This window comes from Oreochromis aureus, linkage group 2 (assembly GCF_013358895.1).
Source record: "Oreochromis aureus strain Israel breed Guangdong linkage group 2, ZZ_aureus, whole genome shotgun sequence".
Taxonomy (NCBI): domain Eukaryota; kingdom Metazoa; phylum Chordata; class Actinopteri; order Cichliformes; family Cichlidae; genus Oreochromis; species Oreochromis aureus.
In genome coordinates, this window is record NC_052943.1 from 2,189,558 (window position 1) to 2,200,274 (window position 10,717).

At 43.6% G+C, this 10,717-nt stretch overlaps 1 protein-coding gene across 1 annotated transcript; it reads left to right on the forward strand.

Moving 5' to 3' along the window:
* The first annotated feature begins 43 nt into the window (after positions 1-43).
* ptcd3 (pentatricopeptide repeat domain 3) lies at positions 44-8,424 on the forward strand. The gene is made up of 23 exons (XM_031757258.2): positions 44-168; positions 2,115-2,167; positions 2,320-2,359; positions 2,494-2,539; positions 2,634-2,702; positions 2,932-3,036; positions 3,152-3,275; positions 3,480-3,583; positions 3,678-3,839; positions 3,962-4,022; positions 4,493-4,575; positions 5,000-5,144; positions 5,227-5,277; positions 5,378-5,467; positions 5,577-5,605; positions 5,761-5,867; positions 5,998-6,076; positions 6,413-6,503; positions 6,624-6,709; positions 6,825-6,961; positions 7,045-7,086; positions 7,394-7,552; positions 8,269-8,424. The coding sequence occupies exons 1-23, from the start codon at positions 80-82 to the stop codon at positions 8,312-8,314; spliced, it is 1,998 nt and encodes a 665-aa protein (XP_031613118.1). The 5' UTR covers positions 44-79; the 3' UTR covers positions 8,315-8,424.
* Positions 8,425-10,717: the final 2,293 nt, after the last annotated feature.

The window sequence follows — 10,717 nt, forward strand, 5'->3', positions numbered from 1 at the left end:
CACTACTTGTTATTTAACACCCCCCTCGTCTTAGCACAGATAGTTTCGTCCCTCCCAGAATCCTTCAGTTTGTAGCAATATGGCGGCGCCCGGTAGGCACATAGGGCACTCTATGCAGAGAAACGGACGATTTCTTTTATATAACCTCGAGCAGCTGTTGGGCCACAGGTAGGACGAGTTGATAAATGGTTATTTTAAACACGGGTGTTATTCATTCGTCTCCTATGTTGTGTTATTTATTGGTTGCGACATTAGTGCGACAGCTTCAGCAGCTAGCGCCGTCTGACAGGAGGTCATGTCATCAAGTCGTTTACATCAGAGAGCTGCTAGACGTGTGAAGCCCCAACTAACCAGCTACCAGCACGGATTCTTAAATGTCTACATTAGTGAGGAAAATAGTAACTAAAACGTCACACCTGCATTTCCCTCAACCAGTAAACTGCCTTTTGTAATCCTCGGCACATATGACTATATCTGACACAAGGAGCTAGAAGTGCTGAATAAGCTGCTGAGATGTTAGCTATGACTTATGAATGTAACAGCTGAAATGCCCGAGTTTGCTTGGAGGACCTTCTGCAAACAAGCAGGTCACAGATGAAACCGTGGCAGAGCCTTACTGATGTGCTGTCTTGCCAATACTCTTGGACGATACCAGATGTACAGTATGTGACTGATACACACCACCGTGAAAGCTTTTTTGTTTCCTTTTTCACAAAAGTCAGCTGAGGTTAGACAGGAAGTGTGGGAATGAGAGCAAGGCAGGTGTGACAGTGAAGATGTAAGGTGTAGAGGTAGTGATGGGCAAATTTAAATACCTGGGGTCAACCACCCAGAATAATGGATAGAGGACGAGAGGCTAAGAAGAGAGTACAGGCATGGTGGAGCGGGTGGAGACAAGTGTCGGGGTGATTTGTGACAGAAGAGTGGAAGGGAAGGTTCAAAGATGGTATAGTGAGACCTGCTGCGATGGATGGTGACAGGAGGCAGAACTGACATCTTTTTTAGAGCGGTAGAGCAGTTTGGAGACAAAATAGGGAGACAAGGTTGAGATGGTTTGGACATGTGCAGAGGAGGGATAGTGGATATACTGGGCAAAGGATGTCGAAGATAGAGCTGCCAGGGAGCAGGAAGAGATGGAGTCCACAGAGAAATGCAGAGGGTTGGTGTGACAGAAAAGGATACTAGAGATGGAGTGAGATGCTGTGATGGATTATCTGCATCTAAAGCAGCGGTCCCCAACCCCCGGGCCTCGGACCGGTACCGGTCCGTGAGTCGTTTGGTACCGGGCTGCGAGAGTTGAGGCTCAGGTGTGAAATGTATGGTTTTCAGGGTTTTTATCGGTTTTCAGCGTTATTTTGTTATCGTTTTTATCGTTAACTCGGTTTTCCTGGGTCTTTTCACGTGTGTTATGAATAAATCTTCTTTTTTTTCGGTACCGGTACTAGTTTTATTTTGTTGTATTTATCCGTGACACCTTAAAGGCCGGTTCGTGAAAATATTGTCGGGCATAAACCGGTCCGTGGCGCAAAAAAGGTTGGGGACCGCTGATCTAAAGGAAACAGCCAGAAGAAGAATGCCGAAAAAACATATTTTGTCCAGAGATTTGGCTCTGACACAACTATTTACAAGACTGTAGTATTTACCATATATACAGCAGATGGTGGCTCTATGTTAAATGTCTAACTAGTAAGGACACACCGACTAACATTCTGGGTCGATACTGATCTAGCTTTACCAAATAACTATTAGCCAGTTACAATTTATGTAATTGTTGTTTATTTTGTACATAACTGATCTTTTTTTGAACATTTAGCCAGCACAAAAATGACGTGACACAACAGATAAATATTAAGACTTGAGCAAAGCAACCCAAACACTTAACAGTTTAATTCTAGGGAGATTTGTCGTGTTGATGTTAGTGGAAAATAAAGTAGACCGCTGTTAAGTGAAACATATTTTGGGGTCGATAGAGGAGAGCTTAAGTTCAGCCGACAGACCTGTGAGGATACATCATCCAGTTAAAGCAGGTGTAGCGCTGGCCGTGTTTTTAGATTGAAGTGTAACAATGATGGGAAAAAATCATCCTGGCTAAACTGACAAAAATTATCTTCTAGGGGCTTCGGTTGGACCTCAGCTCTACGACAGCAAGCTGCAGAAGCCAATAAAGGTAAATGATATAAATTCAGTGCTTATTAGTCAGGAAGCGTTTGGGAGGATTTCATTGATGAGTTTAGTTGAGCAGGAAAATATCGAACTGAAAGCAGTATTTATTACATCAAAGCTTTGATTTTTCATTTTTAATCTTCACGTCTCGTGCAGAATCGACAGAGTCCGTTATCATCCCCAGGAAGAAAACATGGTATGAGCTGATCTGACCGTGAAGTGGAGTATTATAGCCTTAAGGAAACGTCATGCTCACAGCAAATGACACAGCTTTTGTTAAAAGTGTTGTTTAAATGAGGCATTAAAATCATGTTTTTCCTTATCAAACAGGAGCAAAGAGGCAGTGCTGGAGGCGCTGGCTTCAACTGTCAGCAGGGTGAGAGCACCTTCACATTTTTCACTGTATTCATGAAGCTGGATTTTAGCTTGGATTCTTTGCTGACTGCCTTTTCTTTTCTTTCCCCCTGCAGGATCCCACAGCATATCCCTACCAATTCCAGGATGATCCTTACCTCTCTCCCAGGACTTCTACTGAGTTTGTATGTTAAAACGTATCTTTATGCTTGTAGCTATATTTGGGGACAATGTTAGTTACATCAGAGAGTTTCTCCTTTTATTTCATTCATTTCAAGAGTCTTAGATCAGGTAATGCAGACAGATGAGTTTTTTGCCTGTATTGCTCATTACTCTGTGAGTGACCTAACAAACCAGCTTTATTTTATAAACACCTCTAAGTGCATTTTGCTGCATCTCTCTGTGTCTCTGCAGAAGCTGTTCTCTCTCTCTCAGGAGTCGGGCAGATCTGCAGCCAAATTCATCATCAACAACAACCCCAAACTCTTCACCAAAGACTTTGCAGAACCTCATATACCCGTAAGAAATGCACAACAGTGTGTGGAGGTGTGGATATGTAGTGTAGTGCTGTTCTCATATTGTGCGGTTCCTTTTCATTCAGCAGTTGTGTGTGTATGCGTGTGTGTGTGCGTAGTGTCTAATGCCAGAGACTGTATCACTGCGTCTTGAGGAGGTGAGTGAGGAGGCACTGAAGGAAAGGATCACCCTAAGAAAAGTTACAGCAGCTGTTGACATGTATGATCAGTTACTGCAAGCTGGTAAGCGCGTGTGCACACACACACACGCACACGCACACGCACGCACGCACACACACACGCACCATGAATATCGTAAAGCTGTACTCCAAATACTTATTAACTCTGCTATTGTGTGCATCAGTAGTATAGGTGTGTTGTCCGCAGAAGTTCTTTGGAGCTCAAAGCTTCACATTTAAAAATGTTTTATTGCATATTTTCTTTCAGGCACTACTGTCTCCATGGAAACAACCCATAGCCTGCTGGACCTCATCTGTCTCTACAGCGACAGGGACCCCGTCCAGGACGGGGAGCCACAGACAGACAACGCAGTGAGTTCCCGCCTGACGTAACATTAAAGTAGCTGCTCCAATGAAAAGGATGCACATTAACACTGCAGGATACTTCTGCGTTTTTGCTCCGTAGGAATTCGGAGAGGAGCTGAAGAAAAGGAAAGCACGGGTCCGCCGAGCTTCAGACTTCCTGAAGTTCACCTGGAAAGAAAACAACAATGCAGAGAGAATCTTTAACCTGCTGCCAGAGCGGGATACACGCTGTTACTCTGCTCTCATCAGGGGCATGGTCAAGGTAGGCGTGCATCAGAGTCATGGGCTAAATGCAGGCCTGCAGCATTGTAACAGGAGTGAAAGGGTCATTTTATTGTATCCTACCTAATATGCATTTGTGTGTGTGTGTGTGTGTCTCCACAGCATGGAGCCTATGCAAAGGCCTTCAGCATGTACACAGATATGCTTAACAACAGGCTGACAGGTGAGCTGCTTTGCTTTGGTTAATGTCACTGCTTTGGTTAAATACTGTGTAAAGGTCACGTCATTGTTTCTAGTAATCATGTGGCCTTTCGTGTAGTTATTCTTCTCATCATTTAAATGAATCTTGAACTTAAATTGAATGAATTTTGTTTCTTCTAATGGTGATAAGGAACTATGTTGTTTCATCAAAGATGGAAAAACTGAAGGACTCTTATAGCCTGACTCACGGTTTCACTGTGGGTGTTGTTCTTGACTTGTGATGACACGCTGTATACACTGTGGACACAAGTATTGGGCCACAACTCTTAATCTTTGAATTCAACACAACACCAGCAGCTCCATGGCTGAGCAGCTCTGTGGGTGTAATGAGGTGGCCAAGTACTTTTGTCCATATACTATGTATTTTTGTATAGATTATACATTATATATTTTTGTAATCTGTTAACTAATAACCCAATCTTTTACCTTCAGCTGATGTCCACATCTTCAATGCTCTGATCTCAGCAGCTCCAGACGTCCGAGACAAATTTAACGAGCGATGGGACCTCATTGCTGTAAGACCTTTCACACTGATGTATGATCGCTGCTGCACAACGCTTTTGTATTTAAAACAAACAAACACACTGTGTTAAAGAGGTTTCACATTTACATACAACATTTAATATGTTTACATTAAATTAGATCGTTACACACAGTCTGTGTTTGGGAGCTTTAAAGCTGGTGTTCCTTTGCAAAAGAAATATTAGAAACACATCTGGCGATGTTTCCCTCTGTGTCGTGTTGATGTCATGTTGTCATATTGTCTGCTGTGTGAATTATAACCGACGGATCCTCTGCCATCTTTGCACTGGTAGTTTGGTCGTTTCCAACCTTTCAAAGCTAATAGTTCATCAGTCTTCCTGCTCTCTTCTCCATCGGACCCTTTCTGAATGGTCTCCTAGTTAATATTCACAGTGGCGTCTCCTTGTCTGTCTGCAGGAGCTGTTGAACCAGATGAATCAGCAGAAAGTTCGTCCTAACCTGCTGACCTTCAACAGCGTCCTCAAATCTCTGAGACGCTGCGGCTTCTTGGCCAAAACACAAGCTCTGCACACTCTGAATGAGATGAAGGCGCTGGGGATAGGTAACGCTGCCATTCGTGTGTTTTATTACCTGGTGTTTTACAGGCAAGTCTTATTTTTTCCTCTGACTGTGTGTGCGTGCAGCTCCCAGCCTGGCCTCCTACGACCACATCCTGGCAGTCTTTTACAAATCAGGTAGCCCTGGAGTCTCTCTTACACGTGACCCTCACAGGCATCTGCACTGTTTGTTGGCTGCATGCTTTAAATGTGCATTCACCCCATGTTTCCTCTCCAGCCTCCTCTGCACAAAACAACACTGACATTCTTCAGGAGGTGATAGCTGAGCTGGAGGGACGCATCTTCACCTGCCAGGACCCCGACGATGGTATGTCACGGTGCACGACAGATTTAGCAAATGTTTCCTTTTGTCTGGGTAGAACAAACGTGCAGATATGTGGATGGTAAAACTGATGCTGTGTTCTCTGTCTCTCCAGTTCTGTTCTTCTCCAGCGCGATGAGAATAGTGAGTCCTGCTTTAGAGCCTCGACTGAGTCTCATGGCAGTGTTTGATTCTCCCAGATCAGTGGTGACACAATTATCAGTCATACATTATAATTAAAGGAGGCTATGCTTATACAGCGTGACCTGTTTCTGCGTGCATGCTTTTTGTCCTTGCAGTGTTTGGACAGTAAAGATCTGGAGCTGGGATATAAAATCCAGAGTTTGGTAGATGTCGGGGAGAACTGGAGGCTGCTGGGAGACTCCTTCCAGCAGAGCATTTACTAGTAAGTAGGAACCCTCAGCTAGCTTCTAACAATATGATCGTGTAATGCTGTATAATCACTCTGAAGTCTGTATTTGATCCCGTTATAAGCAGTAAATGTGGGGTAAACAACCATTCTCCCTCCTCTGCAGTGGTCGCTTCTTCAACCTGCTGTGCATGATGGAGCACATTGATGTGGTGCTGAAATGGTACAAGCAGATCATTCCCTCGGTCAGTGCATATCTGCTTCTCTCTGTCTGCTCCATAGGCTTATATTATATGCATATATGTAAATGCTATTTAAATATATGAACGTAATGTCTCAGTTAGTTATAATCTGTCATCTTTGCAGTAAGAGCTCTGGTGGTGAAACAGTTTCCCATCAGAGTATTTAATAAATGCTGATCCGGGTCACATGTGCACTAAGTCGAGAAAAAAGGGAAAAACACTGATTTGTTTGGGAAGATTCTTTGGCTGTCTCTGTCTTATAAAGCAAAAAATAAAAAAATAATAGATTTCACCTTCAGCCTTGCTTTAACTACCTTTCCTTATATCCTGTGTTTGTAGCTCTACTACCCCAACCCTCAGGGAATGAGGGACCTGCTGCAGGCCCTGGACACGGACAGCCGCCTGGACTTGCTGCCTTCTATATGGAAAGGTGAGTTCAAAGATACATTGTTCAGTGCATATGTTGATAAAGAGTAGACAATGTATAGATTGTTTAAAAAGCCCCTTCCTCTGCATGTCAGGATCTGTCACATTGAGCTGTTTTTTTCAGACATCAAGACTCTCGGGCATGATAACAAACCCGATCTGGTGGAGGAGCTGCTCGGCCTCATGGCCAGAGAGAAACACAGTCCTGAGGTCAGTCTGACGACATTTGTGTTATCAGTTTTCGCCATCAGGAGAGTGATGTCGAGCGAGCTAGTAATGCCGACCTGAGTGTGTTTCTATGAGCTCGCCTGCCTTTTGCCTGCAGGTTCAGGAGTCCTTTGCAGCATGTGCTCTGGATGTAAAGAGTGTATTTGATTTGAGGCCCAGTATAGAGTGGAGCGCCGCCTCCCTCTCACACATCACCACACTGCTGCTGCGAGCCAACAAGACCCGACAGGCCTGGTGAGAGCGACAGCCGCACGTGTCAGGAGGAGAACGTTACGTTAGCGACTTTACTGCGATCTAATGTCACCTTTTCTCTGCAGGGAGATGTTGCAGCTCTTCAAGGCCAGGAACAGAGTTCCTTCGTAAGTCTCACTTCAGACTAGACTCATAATGAGTGATGACAATGACAGAGCCCACACTGCTTCATCAGACACACATGGACAACAATTGCTGGCTTTTATGTAGAAAACCTCACCTGTGTAACTTTATTTAGGACATTTTAAAACTGCTAGTAGAGAGTTTGAAAAGAAGACAAATGTCTTCACAAACTGAAAGAAATCCAGTTTATTTTTTTTCAAGCTCTCAAAGCTACTGTGAGAACCTGCACAGACGAACCCTTGTGTTGGCTGAGTTTCCTGTAACTCTGTTTCCTGCTGTGTTACTCTACAGCGAGGGGCTCCTGAACAACTTCCTGTCAGTGTGCCACAGTGACGGCGACCCCCAGAAAGCAGTGGAGCTGGTGCAGCTGTCTGCAGCCTTCTGCCTGCCAACAACATGGAGGCTGGCAAAGCGAGCACTGGCTGAGTTTGATCTGACTGAAGAGCAACGGTAAGCAGGATACATGAGAGAGAGCGATATCTGCATAGATATATAGATTTTTTTTTTTTTTATTTTTTTTTTTTTTTTCCTACAAAAAAACCTCAAGATTGGATATTTGGTTAAACTGCCCTTATCAAGTTACACTGTTACCAGATTTTATGGGTTGATATCAGTAAACCTGGCATAATCCTGGCTGAGGTCAGAGTTTTGACTAATCCAAATGTTCTACATCATCCCTCCACCCGTGGTTGGGGTCACTGCGCTGCTGAAACATTCAGTTATGTTCAGCGTTCAAGGTGGCTGGAGACTATACTCAAAACTTCTAAGGAAGTCTGTTTCCTTTGCTCAGATGTACCAGTTCCACTGACCACAAAACAGCCCCAGAGCGTGATGCATCACCATGCTTGGCACAGTTTTCTTGAGGTTAAATATCTCATCTGTCCAAACACGCAGGTGGTTAATCGGGGCTAGAAAATTCAGGCACCGTTAAACTTTGACCACTGGGGGCAGTATTATGAGTTAAAAGTTGCAAAAGATTTATTACAAAAAGTGTTTTTAAGACATAAAACATTTGTTGTATTGGATGGATAGATGGATGAATTTTGAGCTATTGTTTTCCACTTGGTGAATGATTTCTTCAGACACCAGCAATGATATCATAGCTCCTAATCCCATTTATTCTGCTAATGCTTAAACACTGTATCGCGTCTCTCTGACCCTTGCAGAGCTATTTTATCTGAGCTGGAGACTGCGGGAGAGCCGTCTGACTGAATGGGACAACACCGAGTGACCCGCTGTGACACTCACATCTTCTAAATGCATATAGAGTCTGTACTTGCTTTGCTTATCTGTGGATGTAAAATAAATACATGTGAACCCCACCTTGTTTTTTGTTTGGTCACTAGGTGGTGCTGTTTTACCTGATTGTTTTCAACTCTGCCTTTATGAAAATTAGGTTTTGAGCCAGCATGAATCTATTATAAAAGTACAAGAAGAGCATCTGAAATGTATAAATGCTTCTTCTGATTCTACAAAATGAATAAATAATAATAATAAATAGTAACACTAGATTTACTGTCCAAGGGACGGATGGTCTACAGCTCATGGCAATTAGCTGTGCAGGCTGGGGGGGGGATGCATTCAGTGTGAGATAACAAAACAACTTCCTCAACTTACTGATAAGCTGCTTCCTTAAATGTCCTATTTTGGGATCTTTGGCCGTTCTTCAGTGTCTCCTCATAGACCTCCTGCATAATTAGAAGAAACTTCCAGATGTTTCAAACAGTGATGTTCCTGCAGAATCAGGTATGCACACTGAGGCTTTTCTGTCCTGCGTGTTTGGACAAGACGTGCCGTCTGTCTGACATGCATTCATGTATCATTCCATCTCATTCCAACATTGCTCTTTTTAAGGGCAAACTTTTGGAGTAAAGATTCATTCATGAATTCAAAAACAACTTTACTACTTATTGAATTTTATTGCTATTGTGTAATTTATTTTTAGCTGCAATCAGTACAGAGAAAACACATGTCTGTACCTGTGTACAGGGAGATGGGAGATGCTGGGAACAACATAGGTGTGTTCGAGCGTGCGTGTGTTTCAGTCAAAATGGTTTTCACTCCACCAATCATCAGCCGAGCTAGCAGCACGACCAAATAAGGACAAGTGGACTGAAGAAGGAGGAGGGTGGCGGGGGGACTTTAAAATGGGTGTGGTCTTTGGACAGAGCATCGTTCTCAAGAGGAACAGCCTATCACCACATACACACAAACACAATCGTTGATTTAGGACAGACATGAGAAAACACCCTCCCTCACATGCTCTCACTTCACCCTTATTTCTTCTTCTGTAACAAACCTGAACGATCTGGCTGATGACACTCACCTATTTAATGCTGACTGTGGGTGTAGCTAAGGGACAGAAGTGCCCTGAACGAGCTGCAACAACAGGACGGGTGTAAAGTTACAACACCAGAGTTTAATTTGCTTTGATTAAAGGATGAAATGTAACCAAATACTTAATACCTGGCAAAAACACAGACACACGCACACATACAAATAATGCCCGGAGCAACAGTGGAAGTAGAAGCATTCTTTTCTCCCACTCCTTAACTGACTCAGCATGAGTGTGCAGTACTGCAGCGGAGGTCAGAGGTCAAACCTGTTCACAAACACAGGATGTTTTTAATACCTCAGTCTGGTAATAGCAGGTTGTTGGCGTGTGATAAAAATGAAGGGACATGAGAGGAAAGGATCGTCGGCAGGAGGAGGACAGGGGCACTCGTGGCACGCTGATTCTAGCAGGGTAAGAATTTCTCAGACAAAGCACAGCGAGAAAACAAGAGCAGGAAAGGTCAAACGGCATAAAGTGGCTCTTTATTTCTACTCAAGAAGGGAAGGACAGCAAATAACAGGCAGCTGCTTCTGCCAGTGGCACACAGTGAAAAGAGCAAAGAATAAAAACTCCACAGGTCATACTGGTTTGACCTCAAAACAGCATGCAACTGTAGGTACAGCTCTCTGTCGGTGAACCCGCCTAATGCACAACGGATCACGCAGCAGCGCTCTGATTTGGAGATGAGTCCATAAATGATCAGGTCAGCTTCCTGTGACTTCTGAAGTTTGGTTTAGGAAAATCGAAATCACCAAGCATGAGAGGAATTTTAATGAAGAGTTCAGGCCCGATGACATCTCAAATTACAGCTTGGAGTAGAGGAAATAGCTGTGACCTAGTGCAGGAAATGTCTTCTGCTGGGACTGAATGTAATGCTTTAAATATAATGGTACTGGAGTACTTTTAGGATTCATTATCAAATTCTTGTATTTGCTTTTAAAGCCCTCCATGGCCTAGCCCCATCTTATCTCTCTGAGCTGCTACAGCCTTATACACCCACCCGCTCTCTCAGGTCAGCTGATCAGCTGCTCCTGATTGCACCCAGGACTGAGCGTAAACTTCAAGGAGATGGTGGTTTTGCTGTAGCAGCTCCAAAACTGTGGAACGATCTGCCTTTAGAGATTAGACCGGCCTCTTCTCTGCCTGGTTTTTAAATCACTGTTGAAAGCCCAGCTCTTTACCCTGCCTTTGACACCACGTGAGATGTTGGTTTTAGTTGTAGTTTTATTTTAGTTGTTTTTAGTTGATTCTGTGCTATTTTATCTCATTTTTTATTATAG

What these genes read in the sequence shown, in the direction of transcription:
- ptcd3 (XM_031757258.2), top strand. Translation starts at nt 80, where the DNA reads ATGGCGGCGCCCGGTAGGCACATAGGGCACTCTATGCAGAGAAACGGA. An exon ending in ACAAGCAGATCATTCCCTCG is followed by an intron (nt 6,077 to 6,412) that starts GTCAGTGCATAT and finishes CTGTGTTTGTAG; the next exon opens with CTCTACTACCCCAACCCTCA. An exon ending in GAGAGAAACACAGTCCTGAG is followed by an intron (nt 6,710 to 6,824) that starts GTCAGTCTGACG and finishes TTTTGCCTGCAG; the next exon opens with GTTCAGGAGTCCTTTGCAGC.